This window comes from Oryza brachyantha, chromosome 1 (genome assembly GCF_000231095.2).
Source record: "Oryza brachyantha chromosome 1, ObraRS2, whole genome shotgun sequence".
NCBI lineage: Eukaryota > Viridiplantae > Streptophyta > Magnoliopsida > Poales > Poaceae > Oryza > Oryza brachyantha.
Genome location: NC_023163.2, coordinates 20,882,725 through 20,901,040, shown reverse-complemented (window position 1 = coordinate 20,901,040; position 18,316 = coordinate 20,882,725). Strand labels below are relative to the sequence as shown.

At 38.6% G+C, this 18,316-nt stretch overlaps 2 protein-coding genes and 1 long non-coding RNA gene across 5 annotated transcripts; 2 read left to right on the top strand and 1 right to left on the bottom strand.

The window, feature by feature from the left end:
- Positions 1-1,066: 1,066 nt before the first annotated feature.
- Positions 1,067-9,470, bottom strand: LOC102706699. 3 transcript variants are annotated; one of them, XM_015836340.2, is made up of 15 exons: positions 9,318-9,470; positions 9,053-9,197; positions 8,878-8,984; positions 7,805-7,892; positions 7,504-7,652; positions 6,903-7,049; positions 6,636-6,746; positions 6,154-6,253; positions 5,059-5,199; positions 3,695-3,732; positions 3,489-3,581; positions 3,203-3,286; positions 2,193-2,342; positions 1,758-1,812; positions 1,263-1,364 (listed from the first exon to the last, which is right to left on the bottom strand). In XM_015836340.2, the coding sequence occupies exons 1-15, from the start codon at positions 9,384-9,386 to the stop codon at positions 1,351-1,353; spliced, it is 1,491 nt and encodes a 496-aa protein (XP_015691826.2). In that variant the 5' UTR covers positions 9,387-9,470; the 3' UTR covers positions 1,263-1,350. The 3 variants fall into 3 exon arrangements, 2 of the variants coding, with proteins under 2 accessions (XP_006644517.3, XP_015691826.2); XM_006644454.3 differs by lacking the exon at positions 1,758-1,812 and having other exon boundaries at positions 1,067-1,364; positions 9,318-9,466; XR_001550049.2 differs by lacking the exons at positions 1,263-1,364; positions 1,758-1,812 and having other exon boundaries at positions 2,330-2,342; positions 3,203-3,320.
- Positions 9,471-12,035: 2,565 nt separating this feature from the next.
- On the top strand, positions 12,036-12,922 carry LOC107304880. Its single transcript, XR_001550951.2, has 2 exons — positions 12,036-12,484; positions 12,645-12,922. It is a non-coding gene; the product is annotated as an uncharacterized LOC107304880 (long non-coding RNA).
- Positions 12,923-16,233: 3,311 nt separating this feature from the next.
- On the top strand, positions 16,234-17,325 carry LOC102706423 (heavy metal-associated isoprenylated plant protein 4-like). The gene is made up of 3 exons (XM_006644453.2): positions 16,234-16,325; positions 16,424-16,496; positions 16,645-17,325. Exons 1-3 carry the CDS (start codon positions 16,320-16,322, stop codon positions 16,998-17,000), a joined length of 435 nt encoding a protein of 144 aa, XP_006644516.1. The 5' UTR covers positions 16,234-16,319; the 3' UTR covers positions 17,001-17,325.
- Positions 17,326-18,316: the final 991 nt, after the last annotated feature.

Below are 18,316 nucleotides of genomic sequence, written 5' to 3'. Positions count from 1 at the left end.
TAGCCATGCTTAGTTCAACTAGTTCACCAATTATCATTTAATTATTGTTACACTTTGATAGACCTTTAATGGTTGTAATCATTATTAATCTCCCGATGTGGATTAATAACAACTAAAATATTACTTATGGTAGGCTGTGGGTGCATAGTTTGAGAGTCGTGACCAGTTCTCAGGAAACCGTGGAAGTATTACACGTACTAACCACAAGCCAGAATGGGTAACGGTGAGACTCGTAATCTAGCTTATCCCTATTCGACGTACCGAGGCAAGGGTGAGCGTGGTGGAGTATGGACGGGTAATCGTGGTGTAACGAAAACCTCTGCTGGTTCCGGATTCACCTAGGCATAAGAGGGGACTGCCCGACTTAGTGTAAAGGAGTGGGTGAAACCTGAAGTGCGGTGCGATTGTCTAGGGAGGGTTAGGTGAAAAATCTTATCATGGTTTCCGTACTGAGGTATCGTGGTGATACGTTGGCACATGACAACATGCTTAGGAGCCATGTCTTATGGGTAAAGTTGTACACCTCTACAGAGTAAAACTATTCGAATAGCCGTGCCCGCGGTTATTGGACGAACTGACAGATTCACTGGGATTAGTTAAACCATTAATAACCTAATCAATCTTAGAATAGGAGATAGATTATATGACAGATACAAATGTACACATTCACGAATACATCTGCTTTCTTAGATCATTCACTAGGGTGAGGGTTTCTCCACATGAATTTCAATTGCTATGGGATATTTTTAATCGGCCACCAAGGTGAAGGTTTCTTCGCCTGAATTTCAATTACCTATGAAGTACCTAAAGCCAAGATACATGGTTTTAGATATAATTACAGTAGATTGAAGTGATAGAAGGATGATAGTTTACACGTTGAACGTAGAAATAGTATTACACATGAATGGGAAGTAATACAAATTTCAAAAAACAAAAGAGGTACTAATGCAATGCATGTACCGATCGAAGATTATAACACATAGTAAAAAGACTTGCATGTATGGCCATTTAAGAAGTATTTGAGAAAAACAAATTTTAAATTATATTCACATAATTTTTATAGATTTTCTTCTAAGTTTTATGCTCGTAGCAAAGCACAGGCATTGTGCTAGTATATATCAAAGGATTTCATTTCCGAACTTTGATATTCAGCTTAACTCAAAATAAGGCCTGGATGCAAAATAATCTATGATATTCAACCATATAAGTCCAAATAAGTATGTTTGAATACAGTAGAAAAATGCGGGAACTCCTGTTACAGTGAATCAAAAATCCTGGAACAACATGAGAGAATCGTCATGTCTAATCAGGGCTAGGATCAATATATTTTTTCTATTCCGCAACTTCGTGTCATCCTTTGAGCCCTGAAATAGATTATGTTCAAATAATACGTGAGGTTCAGTGGCACGCAGCAAGTGGAAGCTCCTTCAAGCTAGCAAGCAAATGCCAATCTAACTCATAATTTAGTATGACGTGTTATCTGACCATGCGGAGCAGCCAGTTCTTGTTATTACAGGTGCACAAAGCATTGAACACATTAGTTATGATTTGCTACATGTTGCTATTTCCGCCATGTCTAATAGTATGACATACTGGAATATGCAAAATCATTAGTATGTGCAATATTAAGATTTGATATGTGAAAATGACATTTGGATCGTGAACTTTCATGCAGTTACATTTTTAATATTTTGGTTAAACTAAAAACATGTGCATTCGAGACTATGTCAATGTTATAAATTATAGTGGCTACTTACATTCTGTTCTGCATTTGCAATTAACAAGTGAAAGGCACAGCCTGGAGACCTGGACCTGACCAAATAAGCTTATGGCAATGATTAAAAATACTCCCTCTATTTTTTATTTGAAACCGTTAATTTTTGGATTTACGTTTGATTGTTTGTTTTTTTAAATATGCAAAATTATAAGTCATGCTTAAAGAATATTTAGTAATAAATCAAATCATAACAAAATAATTAATAATTACGTACATTTTTGAATAAGACAAATGAACAAACGTAGACTCATGGCAACAGAGTCAAATAAAAGAAAGTGAGGGAGTATGCAACACAATTTAATTTGCCATTAACGTGGTGTTGCACTATGATGATCCACAGAGGAAGCACCTCTATAAGCACAGTAAGACTACTTGAAGATTGCAAATTTACAAAGGTGAAAGATCAGTATGTAACCTCAAGTAGAAGTTCAGCTATGTAATTGACCATCTGCCGCAGGTTTAAAGCAGCATGATATAGATTATCAATGAACTGCTCCCGGAATGTATTTTTCACTCTCCATACAAAAAATTGTGAGTTCCCCGTTCCTGTTCCAGAAAGGATTCTCTGCAAACACAAAAGGATTATCATCAACATAAGTATAAAACGTTGCGTACTTTTCTTGCTCAACATCTATATACAATGCATACAGGTATGACTGCCTATTGTACATGCATATGAAATTTATGCGCTTTAAATCCACTAATTATCCTACAGGTCAGGAAGTGTACATGGGATGATGCTATGGGAGAAAAAAACTTAAAAAGTTCCTTTTGTAACTATAAAGTTGCACCAACAAACTCACCCCTAAAAATATTTTGCATGGTCACCACATGTCTATAATAAATAGTTCAGGAGTTATTGTCACAGCTTCAAGACTGACAGATTGGTCAATTTGACTCAATTCCTTGGCTTAACATAGGTATTGCGAAAATTTTGCTTCAGAAAAGCAAAAGTCAGAGTTGCCAGAGAAAAAAAAAACACCTCTCTTGTTTTGGGCAATATTGCATGAAAATTTACGAATTGTTGGTACTGGATTAAATACCAAATATGAGTGCCACTAGAATACTGAAATGTTCTAATATACTATTTATTTTAACTGGATACGTTAGTATTTGGAACACTATTCATAAAACAGCTAGCAATGCTTTATAACATATAATAGGCTGCCTTAATGAGTAATTAATCTATATAGATTTAAGCTGGCAATAAAGACAACATATACTGATGCATTTCTAAAACTAATTAGGGTTGTCTGCCTGAAACTCTCAAGTGGAGGTTTTTTTCTTAAGGATAAATGGTTTCACAAACATGTACAACCAAGTGGTTTGCTGACTTTTCTTCACTCTAGAATATGAACTACAGCAAATTCATCCATACTCCATACTCCAAATAACAAATGTTACTTGTCTAATTATGTAACAGACCTCTGTATCTATGTATTCATCCTTCCAAAGCTTATACAAAGTTCCATGAACAATCTGCTTGTCGAGAATTGTCGTGTCAATAATCTGCAAGGTGCAACCGAACGTCCAGTGTTATTTCCTGCAGTTCACAGAAGGAATCCCTGTTGTCTACTAGACATCGTAGAATAGCAAGACCAGCATGTAATAAAGATAAAAGCATGATAAAGGCCTAGATACTTTCACAACAGCAAAGAATTGAACTGGTATGTTAGAATACTAAAATTTGCTCGCTGTATGAGATACTTACTTTATCTGTCTCAACTGGACAACCTTCTCTGACCAATAGCCTAAAAATTATAAAAGCTTCTTGCCCATATTTCTTCTTCACAAGGGATTCTATCTATAATGCACAAATATAGGAACAAATATGCTGTCATTTTTTATAAGCCAAGTAAAGGATATAATAGCAGCTTTCGAACAAAAAGAACATAAAACTTTGAAGCAATTATGTACCTCCTCATTACGAGATGCTTCAATGATTCTGCTTAAATCTACAAAGAGTAGTACCACTGTCATGTAAAACTCTTACAAAAGGAAGCACCGATTTTTATTCAAGGTTGCCACAAAATTTAAACATGGCATTTTTTTTTCAGAAAAAGGCTCATTGTCCACATGTAAAAATATATTTTGCAAAATTTCTATTTCAATTATGCTTTTCTTGTAGTAATCTAGATTGTTTCGTTAAGTTGATGGGCAAATTAGTCATTGTTCTAATTTTTCACAAATAATTAAAGACAAAAAAAACATTTTAGACTCTCAGCAGCAACCATTGCATTTTAACTGTGCATAGATATTATCAACTAGGTACCAACCCCAAGAGAAACCTTACATCAATAGATTATATCAACAAATGTAAACTCTAGGTTGTCCATTACTCATCAAAATAGAGTTGGATATGTAATTACATGTTAATAGATTTGTGAAACTACAAATAAAGGGGCATATCGGAGCTTCAAATTGAGTGAATAAGAATTGCAATTCCCACTATCCTCCCCACCATTGATAAAGCTAATGCAGAATGCCTACTTGGATACATATCAAGTCACATGGCTGTGGCATCACAAACCTGTGAATACGATATTGTACTGCCATTCTTTTTTTATTTCCTTTGTTCCTAAATAATTGTCACCAGATACTGTTCATGTACAACCTCTGACTGCTCATCTTGTTAGCAAAAATATATAAATGTTCAAAAATATGTCGTATTATTAAAGCACTTTCTATGCTAAATATGACTATACTCCATTTTTATTTATATGATATTGGTTAGTTCAGAACTAATCAACTTCATATAAATAAAAATGAAGGGACTAGCTGTGTTCATGAAAACACTGTAATTTAAAAGTTTTGCTAGTCAAAGATAAAATCGCACTAGTCAACGGTGTCAAGGAAAATGGAACAGAGGGAGTATTAAAGACATTGGCCAAACAAATGAAATATAACAAAAGGCATGAGAAGAGTTTGTGCAACGGAAAGGAGAAAACACGGATAAAAGATATTGCAAAAGGAAGACAGGAAGAGTAACACCAAAAAAATCAATCAGCATTCATTTTAAGGATAGTAAATGTACGAATAGGATAGCAACACTTTATATTTGTGCTCTACACTAGTATAAACTGTTGCATTTAACATTTTTTGTGTGTAATATTCAAGGAATCAAATCCATGACTAGATTCAAGTTCAAAGCCAGACTATTCCTGCATGCATGCTCTAGTTTCCAATTTATCCGCTGCTATAAAAGAATAATCAAGTCACTTTGATGTATTATTTTTATACTGCAGTAAAAAAAACCAACACAACATTTAATCAACTCTTACCTAAGGTGAATGAGTCTGGGTCCTCCGAGGAAGGACTACAATTTAACTCCTCCAAAACTCTCGTTATATGATCAAGTGTCATCGATGTACTTCCTTCTTTCTGTCCTAGTCTCTCCAAAATACCATTTATTGGAGATGTCACTGCATAAGTAGAAAATCTACTGGTAAATACTTAATTTGAACATTCACAACAGAGATTAAAAATTGGAACTTAGATCTGTCTTTTGCCTCTTATGTTACTATGAATTATCAATAAGGTTTATGAGTTTTGCCACAAATATCAAATTAAACAGCCTGAAAAATCTATCGATTAAACTAAACTACTCCTTCAAATGTTATGATGTCATTGTGCCAGTATATCTATCTTACCCTTTTCCCCTTCAAATGGAAATCCTAAAAGACAACATAAAGTAAAAATGAAGGGGAGGTAACACAATTAATAAAAAAAAATTGCACTATGCACCAGGTAAAACACATCATGCTTCAGTTAGCACCAGGTGTCGCATACCCTTTCACTTTGCACCAGGCTGTATTCAAATAAGTTTCACTTTGCACCAAGATACATCATCAACCCTATGGGAATTTAATGAAATTTTATAAAATCTGAATGAAGCTTTGCAAAACTTGGTCTAAATTAAAAGCTTCATAAGTTCTACCCATATTTTACAAGATTTACCTTCAATTGACACAACCTAGTGCAAAGTGGAACTTATTTTTATACATACTGGTGTGGAATGAAAGTATGCGCTAAACCTGATGCAAAGTGAAACAAGGTACAACCTACACCGTGCAAAGTGCAATTTACTCTAAAAAACCTACTATATGTAATTCTAACCTTGCTCATAGTAGATCATTTATCATTGCATACAGATAAATAAGAAAAGGAGTTTGAATAAACAAAAACCGCAATTTGGTCAACAGTAGAAAAGAACACAAAATGTACTAATCTTTCTTGTTGACCTCTATATAAGCTTTCTCACAAACAGAAACAATTATGTTCAGATATATAACTGAGAAGCTGCTGCCATAACATAATGTTGAGGTGTTTTGGCTCTCATACTGAAAGGTTACTTGAGATACTGATATGGCTATTACCAGAGTTGTTGTCCCTTTCTATTAAACTGGCCTCGAAAAATGCTTCCCAAATAGGATGTGTGCCAACCTTCAATTTAGGTTTCTTTCTTTCTGCACAAAACTTGAATACGAGAAGAAATGATTAAGTTGTAGGTGATAATGAAGTTCATTGTCTTGCATTCAGTTGCATCATGCACACGTACACCTATAGATACTTAAAAACTGGCAATTTTCTTCTTCGGGATGGAGACTGTTCAAGAAGGCCCTCGGATTTCTTATCTCTTTTTGCTTCTCTTTATTGCATATCTTTATAAAGTTTTATTAGGATCATTTCTACTGTTTGTTAAAAGAAAACAAATCAAGTTAGCAATATGTGCAAAGGCTGCGGCTTTAAAATTCCATTTACAAATAGGACAAGTAGTGTAGCACCACTACAAGGAAAAATAATATATGCACCTACATAAATTGTCTATCAAAGTAATGTTATGGGTAAAGCAGCAAACCTTCTTCTTTAGACAGAATATGAATTTCTCAAAATTTGCACGATAAAGTACTTCATTCTCTGCAATCGTTGAATTGAGCTCTGCATCTACCTCTATGGCATTACGTTTCCTCTGATGAAATAACAGCGCATAGAATTAGCAGATGACCAAAGTATATAAATTTCTCAAATAGTTTCTTCATCAGCCATCAAATATTTGCATATAACATATTAATAACACAAAATCTATGAACAATCATGTTAACAATGAGCTGCAAGAGTAGAATACCTTTGCACCAGATATAGAAGAATGTGGAGAATCATTAGCATTTGATGCATCTTCCATGATGCATGGGATCTCAGAATATCTTTCTGCATCAGAAAGAGCTGCCGTATTGACAACTTTCTTATCAATTGAAAGAACAATCTCGACAGTCTGTTCCAAAAAGATATTTGTCAGATTGTCAGCTCACCCACCAAATCATCATACACAGAAACATCGTGAGAAGAAAAGACAGGAACGCTTCGAAGTAACAAGGTGTTGATTTTAGTAGATAACCAGTTTTAATTAGTGAATATATATAAGTAAAAAATGAGATATGTTTTGGTGACAGCCAACATGAAAGCAGGATAGAAAATTCCTTCACCACTGAGCTATCACATTTGCAGGTAACAAATCCATTTTAGGTGATCTAACTAGAAAAACAAAGGTACTATACTAACCAAAGTCTAGTCATAAGTCAATTTCTACCAATTATCCATTGGCAAACAGGCCCAACAAAGAAAACTATAAATAACACAAAACTAGAAAGTAGTAGAGGTAGATGATTGAAACTCCAAAAACCTCAACAAATCAATGCCCATGCTAAGGAACTAAATGGATAACTTACTTTTGGAGCCCGTTTCCTTGTCAATGTAGGTTGTTCATCTACAAGTGGATCAAAGAAAGGTTCAGGTTTTGGGCAACGCTCCACATAATGTGCAAATACAAGTTTGTTGAAGTTCATTCGTATTTCCTCCCTTGTTGGTGTGATACTGCCTGAAACATGAAATGACCCATTGTTGGGAGAAAAAAAACAACTACGGTAACAACAACCAGTTGTGGCCACTGAAAAAGAAATGTTTAGAAGGAAAGAGAACACTATTAAAAAGGACAGGCGATGGAATAACAACATCAATAATAGTACTCGCCTTCTGGTATTTTAGAAATTGTTCGCTCCACAAGTTGGTCGAATGTTAGCCTGCCATTCTGAAGCAACCCTTCAAGAAGAGCTTCTGACTGAAAGATATAAAGATGCATGCGTAAGGTCATCAAACTGCACGTTGCTATGACAGCCAAAAGAATTGAGTCACGAAACCACAAAAAGAAAATATATTCTTCAGGTTTGAGAATGAACAGATGAAATTTTGTAGCAAAACTAGCATGAATATCAGAAAATAAGTTAAGGTATGCTATTTGGATATAAATTATCAAAACCAATAATTTCTAGCATACTTACAACTGTGAAATTGGACTGAACCAACAAACCAAACATTCAGGATGGGGATAATAATTTGTTACCACCAACATGGTAAGATCTTTCATCAATCAGGTTAAACATTTAAGATTGATATAGCAACTTCTACACTATTTAGTAACAACTCATAATATTTTCTATCAAAGTATCAGTTGTCAACTTGTGATAATGAATTACTGACAATGCAAATAAAACATTAGGTCAAACTTTGTATCTGCAAACCTCACCAAATGGGGAATATGAGATGAGAAACGATAAGGGTTTAGCAGTAAAAAGAAGGTATGCTCCTTAATGAAGCAAGAAAAAAGGGGAAGAATGTCCAGCAGTACAGTAGCTTGGCAATGCTGGATAACAAACTGCATACATAAAGTATTAGCTACCATGTGTTACCGAACAATGTTATGAATGCATCAGTGTCGTTTCTAGTACTATCAATTCTAAAAATTATGACAAGTACACCAAAGGCAACTTATGTGTGTTCACATACTAGATTATTTCGTAACGAAAAAGTATTAGCGTGCTGCTAACAAGAGCCACATGCCATCCACTCCAGAATATTAATCGTGGTCAGGATGCATTTAACTCCTACATTTCAAAGATGGAGAACAAGATGTACCGTAAAATCTGACTACATTGGAATCAATTTCAGCATTTCGCCCTTTCAAGAGCTATGGCGGCTGTTAGTGCTAATATCAATTTTAACCATGTAATACTGCAAAAAAATTACAACAAAAAACGAGTAAGGACCTCTGGAATGTCTGCACGGATGACAGAAACAAACTTTGAGAAACGCTGCCGATGCAGGATGTTTTCGAAGATGGCCAAGTAGTGTGTTGTCGTCTTATCGCCACTTCCTACAATCGACGGATAGTCACAGACAAGTCACACATCGAATCAGATCATACTTGAGTAAGTGGCTCACCTCTAGGGGAATTGAAGGCCTGGACGCAGTTGTGCTGGATGAGGACAAGGAGTGAGTTCTTCACCTGCCCCGGGGAGAGCTCGAGGCGGCGGACGATCTCCTGCAGCGGAAGCGCGCCGTGGCGGAGCAGGCAGCGGCACACCTTCTGGGAGGGGAGATCGGGCGGCGGCGGCGGTTAGGGCATACCGCACACAAGCACGAGCGAGCAGACGTAGCCGTAGGGGAAGTACGAAGCGAGCGACTGAAGGGGGAGAGGGGCGCTTACGGACACGAGGGGGCCGAAGTGGTCGGAGATGATGCTGACGGCGAGGAAGATACCGTGCTGCGACACCATGGTCGCCGGCGGCGAGTAGCGGCTTTGTGGTTTGGTGGATGGAATCCCGCGCGCATAAACCCTCGCGGGAAGGGGGAGAGAATGGGAGGGGTGGGGTTTGATGCGACGGATGGTCAGGATCGGCTTTGCGGAGAACACGGAACGTGTGACGCGTACGCCGTGCGGGAGTCGAGACTCCGCCACGGCCCACGGGCCACACTACGGATCGGGCGCGGGAGGTGGGGGAGGGTCAGGAAATTTTCAGTGGGTAAGAGCATCCCAATTAGCTCAGCCATTCCCTCCTTCATTCTAAAAATAGAGGATTAAGAGTTAAATTTAAGCTCCAGCAAAATATCTATCACATCATCTATCATCTATTTTTAGATATCATCTATATTATGAGAAAGAAACTCTATATTTAGATGTTCTCTCTCCCATCCTCCAAATAAATATGGAGTACAATATATATAAATGATCTGCTGGAGTACAAAGGAATATAAAAGATGAAAGCGTTTTAGATGCTCATCCGGATGAAGATATGAATGACCAAATTTAGATGAACTGTTGGGGATGCTCTAAGTCTGATCAAAACTCCAGCATCTCAAGTTGATGCGACGTAAAAAAGATTAAACATCACAATCACATATATGTGTAAAATTTACTTAAAATACAATAGAAGATAGAATTAACATCATACAACATTAATAATCGACTAATTTAGATAGTTCACATACAAAAGATGGTGTACACAAATAAAAATAATTAAACACCACAATCACATATATCCTTTTCCTCTTCATGTTTTACCTAAATAAAAATAAAAATAGCCCCATGCAAATCCTATAATAACAAGTAAATAATAAGATGCTGTAACTTGTAAGTTCATGACAAGTAAATAATTTTCATTTGCGTATGAGTAGAACCATAAGTTTCGTTCTAGCAACGGATTTAAATTTAACTAGTGAGTATACAAAGTATCGAGTATAACTACTACTACCTCTGTTTCATAATGTAAGATTTTCTAACGTATCCTAAATTCATATAGATATTAATGAATCTAGACATATATATAAACAATATACATTGGTTAATAGATGAATCTAAGCATAGCTAAAACATCTTATATTATGAAACGGAGGGAGTAACTAGTAACAGAGATACAGAGAGAGATTCAGAGAGAAAGACAGCACTCACACACAGCAGAGTAGGAGCCCGACTGGCCGACTGCCCGGGGCGGCAGGGTAGGCCGGGCAGCGGTGGGCGGCTAGATGGATGAGGTAGAGAGCGAGGGAGAGAGGTGCTGTCGACCGCCGCAGTTTCAGGCCTTCAGCGCGTGCGGTGTGTGCGCATATCCACAGAAGGCAGAGGCAGGCACATCAAACCCTTCCTCCTCTTTCTAATGGAGTGGGCTATCCCTATTTCTGGGCCGATTTGAGGTAGTCATCGGCCCTGCCTACGCCCCTGAGGCCTACGGCATGGTGCACTAGTGTGGTGGTGCTTGTCCAGCAAGAAACATAATGCTATTTTAAATGTCTACTGGGATGGTAGTGAATCTATCATCCATTGTTTTCTATTTTTTTATAAATTAGGCCATAATATTTTACAATATTATGGAATTGTCCATATTTAGTTCAAACAAGTGATATTAGTATAGTTGATAAAGAATACCTATAATGTTTTGTAATATATTTTCATAGCAAAGTACTAGTTTTTAAACATGTTTTGCGTCTTATAAGTAAATTTTACTATATAGTAAGTTGGCCACTTTTATCATCATATATACTTTATTTATTATTTTTTTATATCCAATGACTAAAATTATCTTTGTATGATCGAACAGGTAGGACGGACTTCACCTCTCTTTGCGTAGATTTTTCATATATAAGTGACTTTCCATATATTAGAAAATATATTTCTAATTAGAAACACTTTCTATATATCTTTCTATATATTAGACTTTATATAAGAATAAGTATATTAATGTTCTAATCATAAATATCTGCAAATATGTAATGTATATCTTTAGAATCGATGTTTAATCATAATTTTTAATCGTATTGTTAAAACACCGACAATGATAGCAAAAGATCAATCAAGGCTCTAGGCTATTATTATTGGACGCCCAAATAGTCAAATTGCTAACAATAATATTAAATATAATTTTTCCATGAAATAGAAATGAGTATATAGTGTTCTAGAAATATTTTGTTAACACCATATTTTTATTTGAAATAAGTAAAATTCTTTATTTGTCAAATGACGCACCACCTTAGAATATTTTTAAATCATAAAAAAATACATGCACCTCCTAATAATAACGAGCTGGAAACATAACTACTTAAAAATATCATTATTAGTTTCACTTCGTTAAAAATTGTCATATACTTTTTATAACTACAGAGAACTCATGCTATAATATAAATATTTGCTATAAATTATATAATTACTTAATATTTGATTTATATATTTTTTCATATGTGATCACTTAATAGGGTGATAAATATTAAGAACAGAGAGAGTATAATATTTCTGTATTCTTTCAGTTGTTTTCTCCAACTAAAAAGAAAGCGCGCGGTGCAGATAGGCTGGGTTAACCACGTCGGCCCCGACTTCTCATTCCTATCCGGTACCGTCTGCCCTTTCGATTTGTTTGTAGCCGGTCCCGTCAAAAACTCAAAATACCTTACTAATGAATCCCGCGGAAAGCCAACAGCATCAAAAACCAACAGCAAAGAAACAAGGAGCAAGCAATAGCATCCCCTTGCCTCTCCCTCTCGCTAACCAATCAATCAACCAAATCCCATCACTCGAACAAAGCTAGCGCAGAGGCAGCAAGAAACCTCCCGGGCAGACGTGCGCGCAGATTGCTTCAAAGCAAACCTAGCTTGCTTGACTTCGTCGATCGAGCAACTGATCAATCTTATACCTACGGATCACCACGAGAGGCAAAGCTTAGCTAGCTAGGCACTCGCAGCGAGCGATCGAGGCGAGGCGAAGGCTGCAGCCATGCTGGAGCTGCTGGTGGTGGGCTGCAGCAGTGTGGTGCTGCTCCTCCACGGCGCCAACTTCCTCCTCCGCGCGCTCTTCGCTCGCCGCGGCGCCGTCGCGCGCCCCATCAGGTACGGTTAATTGTGAACGAGCCCCCGCATCGCATCGCCTCGGCTCGCCTCCCCCTCTCCTCCGTCCTCCTCCTCATCTCGTTTCCTGACTCTGCAGCTAGCCGATCGAGCTAGCGTTATGGATTAATTAACCGAGCCTTCCTGGTCTCGTTCTGTGCAGCTTCCTCGGGTTCGTCGCGTGAGCGAGTGATGGATCTCATCGACGGATCGACCCTGTGCCGGTGCCGCACACCCCAAGGCCAGCGACGGATCAAGTAGTGGACGACCGTATAATAGTACTCCGATCGACCAACCGAGATATGTAAAATTCGTGAACAACCAAGATGTGCGCGGTTACGCGTACATGTACATGTAGTAGGCCTAGGCCACCTAGCACGGCAGCAGTAGCATACATCGAACGGATTGATGCATATGATTGACCAATGACCGATTTCTCCCTGCGTAACGTGCCAAACGTACCTGAGCAGTACTAGCAAGTAATTAGGTTACGGTTATATATACAACACTGTATCGTCGTCTCCGAGCCGGTGCATGTGATCGATGACTGACGTGTTGATCTCATCGAAACGTCCGTGGTGCCATCGGCATACGTGTGCACGTTTGTTCGATGCGGCGTCGGGGAGCAGCCCGCTCGGGGAGCTAGCGCGCGCGCGCGGTGCGGTGACTTTCCATCGCCGTGACGACATTTTTAGGTGTTTTCCAGGAATTCAACCGGTGGACGGCCCTCTTGTTGCAACGTGCCCGTGGCGACATCCCCGCAGCGCAAGTTGGGTCCTCTTGCGGGCGGGCCCGCGACAGATTAAAACATGCGGAGCCGGTGAGCATGGTCGACGTTTTCAACACCAGCTGTCCACAGGTTTAGCTGTTGTGCTGTACTCTCTCGTGTCTTCGAGTAGCCTGCAGTCAACGGGCCACGGTCCACCCCCACTGTTTTTTCTTTGATGGCAAGACGCTCTCCAGTCTACCCTACACTACAGTGAGTGCCACTGGCCCACTGCATTTAGGTCTTATTCACTTCATTGCCCAAAAAAAACCAGATCCAAACTACGGTAATTTTTGGTATTACCAGATTTTGGTAAGATAGATGGGATAGTATTTAGTTTAATAGACCTTTCCAAAGTTTGGTGGAAGTTTCGATGGTGGAAAGTTCTATAATAATACCAAAATTTGGTGGTTGTTGTGTTGACAGTAGTATGTTAAGTTTCTCTCCGTACAACATTTTTGCACTGAAAATTTTAGAAGGGTAAAATTGCAACAAAGTAAATAGTCCCCAAGTCTTGTAGTATAACGTTATGGAAATTTTACAAATTCTCACGTATCTAGTCGGTTTCAGTATGAAAGAACGTCCACATTCAAGGGAGGCCTAAAGGTAATGGATTGAGCGCTAGTCTGATAACATGGTATGTGGTATTAGGTCATCTTGCATCCTATTTGACCAAAACTCAAGAAGCATGAACAAAATATTCGATCCTTTCCTGGCATGTAGGAAATATAAATTTAGCTGTTCGCATAGAATATTTGAATATGAACTATGCATGTATGATATTTGACTTCCTACATGAACGTGACAACATGCTCAACAATGGTTGTGTCACAAAGGCTAAATCCAATTTGCTTATCGACTGTTTTTGCTGGAACTAAAGAAACAACTAGGATAAAGTGGCATTAACGACAATGTAAATCTTATCGATTACGCCTCCGATTAATATTCTCTCCAAGATATCCGGGAACGGGTTCTTAAGTACTATCGTCAGCTCATAATATGGTCCTAAGTTGCTATCCAGATTATTAGAATACTTTTGTGGTCCCCTAATTGGTATAGAATACATTCTTGTAACTTCACTGGTTGATCTCGAGGCTATAAAAACATGTTTATCTAAGAAATAAATCATTGAAATATTTGACCATTTCACCCCTTGTGTTCACATTTCATTTTGGGTAGACGGAAAAAGTTGTATTTCGCTAACTATTCACTTTCTTCTCCGTGGCACAACATGGTATCCAATATGTGATGGTCAGGGTCAAATGCTGGGGGCTTTAAGCCCCGCACCCACTGGATCTCACGAAGGAAAAGATAGATGTAAGCGGGATAAGAGGGAGGGGAAAGAAGAATACGATGCTTGAAGCCGTAAAGGATGAAAAAAAAAGCAATGAGTCCCCCTCATTCGGGCTAGATCCGCTCCTGGTGACAGTTATGTTATTACTGCTATTACAGTTGTCTGTGCAAAGTTTTAGATGACTCATGATTCTTTGTCCCCCTCGCCTGCTGACAAGGGTGCTAACGGCGGAAACTGCCACCAGCACTGTAGCCAAAGAATGCACCTCTGCTTTTGGACAATCTGTCACCAGAGTGTGGCCAAGAAGGTATCTACGATTGAGCAATTAGAAAAGAGATTCAGCTGATTTGCTCTGTGATCTCTATTCTTTTGCCGGGCCGGCGGAATGGAGGAAATGAAGTAGTACAAGGACAAAGGCTCGGTCTCGGGTAGCATCCAACTACACGGAATAAGCTAGCAGCACCCAACCAACTGCTTGCATCCAACTAGTTAGCAGCACATCCAACACTTGGCATTGCTTCACATTGAAGAAGGTTACTGATTGATCTGCTAACCATCTTATATTATTTTTTATGTCGTACATTGCACAACTTGTTAATGGAAGCATCTAAACTCGTTCACTTCTTCTAAGATTATCTGAATTAGATTAAGAACCTTCAGAACCAGCATTCAGGGATGGAATATTTTTCTCAAAAAAAAACTAATACTGGGATGGACACTGCCAGCAGCAACACTGTTGTCTGAGCATATATAGATAATACTCGGCAGGTTATTCAGCGACATGATACCCGTTGAAAATACGCTTTTACACTTGCATATAAATCACTACGTACTAATTGTCCATTGTTATTAGTTATTGGCAATATTCTGCTCCCTACCAAGTCAACCTACTTCCTCCGTCCCAAAATAAACCAATCTTTTATTTTTTTAGCTATAATGTTTAACGTTTCGTCTTATTCAAAAAAATTACGATTAATATTATTATTTTTATTATATGATAAATCATGAATAGTGTTTTATGTGTGATTAATTTTTTTTAATTTTTTGAAAAATTTTCAAATAAGATGGATGGTAAAACGCTAGACACAGATGGCCAAAAGTTTGTCTTATTTTGAGACGGAGGAAGTACTAATTTGCCGGTTAGCTTAAGCACTAAAAGAAAACAAAGACTAAAGTATGTGTCAACATGATAACAACTGCATGTACATTGCCATCTAGAACAAGAGTGAGTGAAGCAGCCAAGAACGTGCATTCGTTGCATCCCTTTGATTAGCTGGTATATTATATGCTCAAAACCAGCTGTTAGACTGCAATCTTAATTGCTGCACCATTTTCATAGAAATAAAAAAGAGCACCAGTTGGTGTGGTTTGGCATCTATGGCAGGTATAGATAACCATAGGGTTTCCAAACTACTCCATCCATGTCAACAATCTCTTAAGCATATGAAGCTGCACCTGCTACTGAAGACTTGCTCCTTGACTCAAAAAATGATTTCCAACAATTTTGTAGTAGTCACCGATCACTGTACCCGCTATTTTATTGATCAGTAGGGATAGGGAGTACCACTGCTGCAACTACTACTGGGATTTAATTTTCATCCGAATTAAAATAATAATTCTCTCTGTATGTGTGCGCCCATTGACCATGTCCAAGCGTCACCCTTGTGTATAAAGCTAGTTATTGGAGAGGAGGCTTTTGAAAGGGCTCAGATGCACATATACTAACCAATCGGTTAATCTTCTCAAGCATATATCCTAATAAAAATTTTGCCGCGACGATGAAGGTAAGCGATTCTTCTAATCCCTTCATATGTTTTTTTTTCACTCCGATGTATATATGGAATTCCATTCGTGATGTAGCTGTGTTATTGGTGTGAATCAGATAGTGCTCAAGGTGCCGATCACCTGCAAGAAATGCAAATCCTGCATCCTGCAGACCGTCTCAAGGACCAAAGGTCTGTGGCCAGTTTTTTCTCTTCCTTCCTCTCCATCACCATCCATCCATGATCCGCTCGCGTTCATCATCATCATCCATGCAATGCACTGCTTGCTCGATCGATCACCGTTGCCGATGATGCCGTGTGCGTGATGGGTTTCCTGCAGGGATCAAGTCGCTGACGTACGACGACGAGAAGAGCACGCTGACGGTGATCGGGGAGGTGGACGTGGTGGTGATCGTGGACAAGCTCCGGCACCCCAAGTCCGGGAAGGGGAAGGAGAAGAGGGAGGGGTACATGGTGGAGGTGATGTCGGTGAGCGACGAGAAGAAGGAGGCGGAGGAGAAGAAGAAGAAGGACGAGGAGGAGAAGAAGAAGAAGGAGAAGGAGGAGGAGGAGAAGAAGAAGAAGTGCGCCGAGATCAAGAAGTGCGTTGAGCTGCAGCAGCAGTGCTGCAAGGCGTGCCAGCCGTACTACATCGCCGTCGACGACCACCCCGGCTACCCCTGCACCATCGTCTGATCAGTCACAGTGCTGTCGCTGTCGCTGCAGATCTGATGCTGCTACAGATTCAGCCTAGCCACACTCAGGCTCTGCAAGTTCGTGTGTAAATTGTTTTTCATCGGTTGCAAAGATTCAGCTTTTGATTCGCGTTTCTTTGTCCGGATCCTTTGCTCCTCCTTGCCGCCTTCATTTATGCTGGGGTACGCAGCCATGGAAATGCGATTGTGAATCCCCATGTCTCTGCAAGAAACGGCTAGGATATCTTATTCAGAATTCAGCGGCCAAGGTTAAGATCCTCTCTTTGCCAATAGCAAAAAAAGAAGATGATATTAAGAGGCCTCTTGCAGGGAACTGGTTAAGCAAGTTGTTGGTTTTGGACTATTTTTGCTTGACAAGTTGTGGGGGGGGGGGGGGGGGGGGTGGGGGGGTGGGGTTCTGTGTATCTCATGACAATTAATACAGCTTGAATAAGTTATAATGGTGGTTTGCCAACTTAACCAAATGTGCTCAAGTCTGTAGTTGTTCGCAGTGTCAAATTTGAAAAAATTTCTAGCGACCATCTGTCGCTATTGACACTAGAGTTTTCATGATTAAACAAAAGAACTTGGGTAGGGAAAACGATTTAGGGGGTGTTTGTTTCTGGGGACTTATTTTTAGCTCTTAGTCACATCGGATGTTTGGGGAATTTAAAGTATTAAATATAGACTAATAAAAAAACATAATTAGCAAATATTTACTATAGCATCACATAGGCTAATCATGGATTAATTAGGCTCATTAGATTCGTCTCGTGAATTAGTCTAAAATTATAGATGGATTTTATTAATAGTCTATATTTAATACTTCAAATTAATGTCCAAACATCCGATGTGACATGGGGCTAAAAAGTTTAGCCCCGTCTAAACAACCCCTTAGGTTTAGAAGCCAAAGTGATGTCCACTGGTGCATACATGCATCATTGCAGGCTAAAATAGAGAGGGGCAGTGGATACTAGACAGAACCAAGGACTTATTTGGGACAAGAGAATTTTAATGGATTTTCGTAGATAATAGTTCTGTTCCCCTAAAAATACCATGAAATTCCTCCAAAGTGAAGGAGACCTAAAGAACTATACCTAATCCCCTCTTGGTGATTCCCGTAGATGATTAGCTAGGATTTCCTTTCACTGTCCAACGTGGAGGGATTGATACCACTCGCTTTTTTTTTTCATTTAAAGTCGTTGATTTTTGGATTTACTATTGATCATTCGTCTTATTTAAAATTTTATAAAAATATGTTTATAAACCATTCTTAAAGTTTATTTAATAAATTAAATAATAACAAAATAATTAATA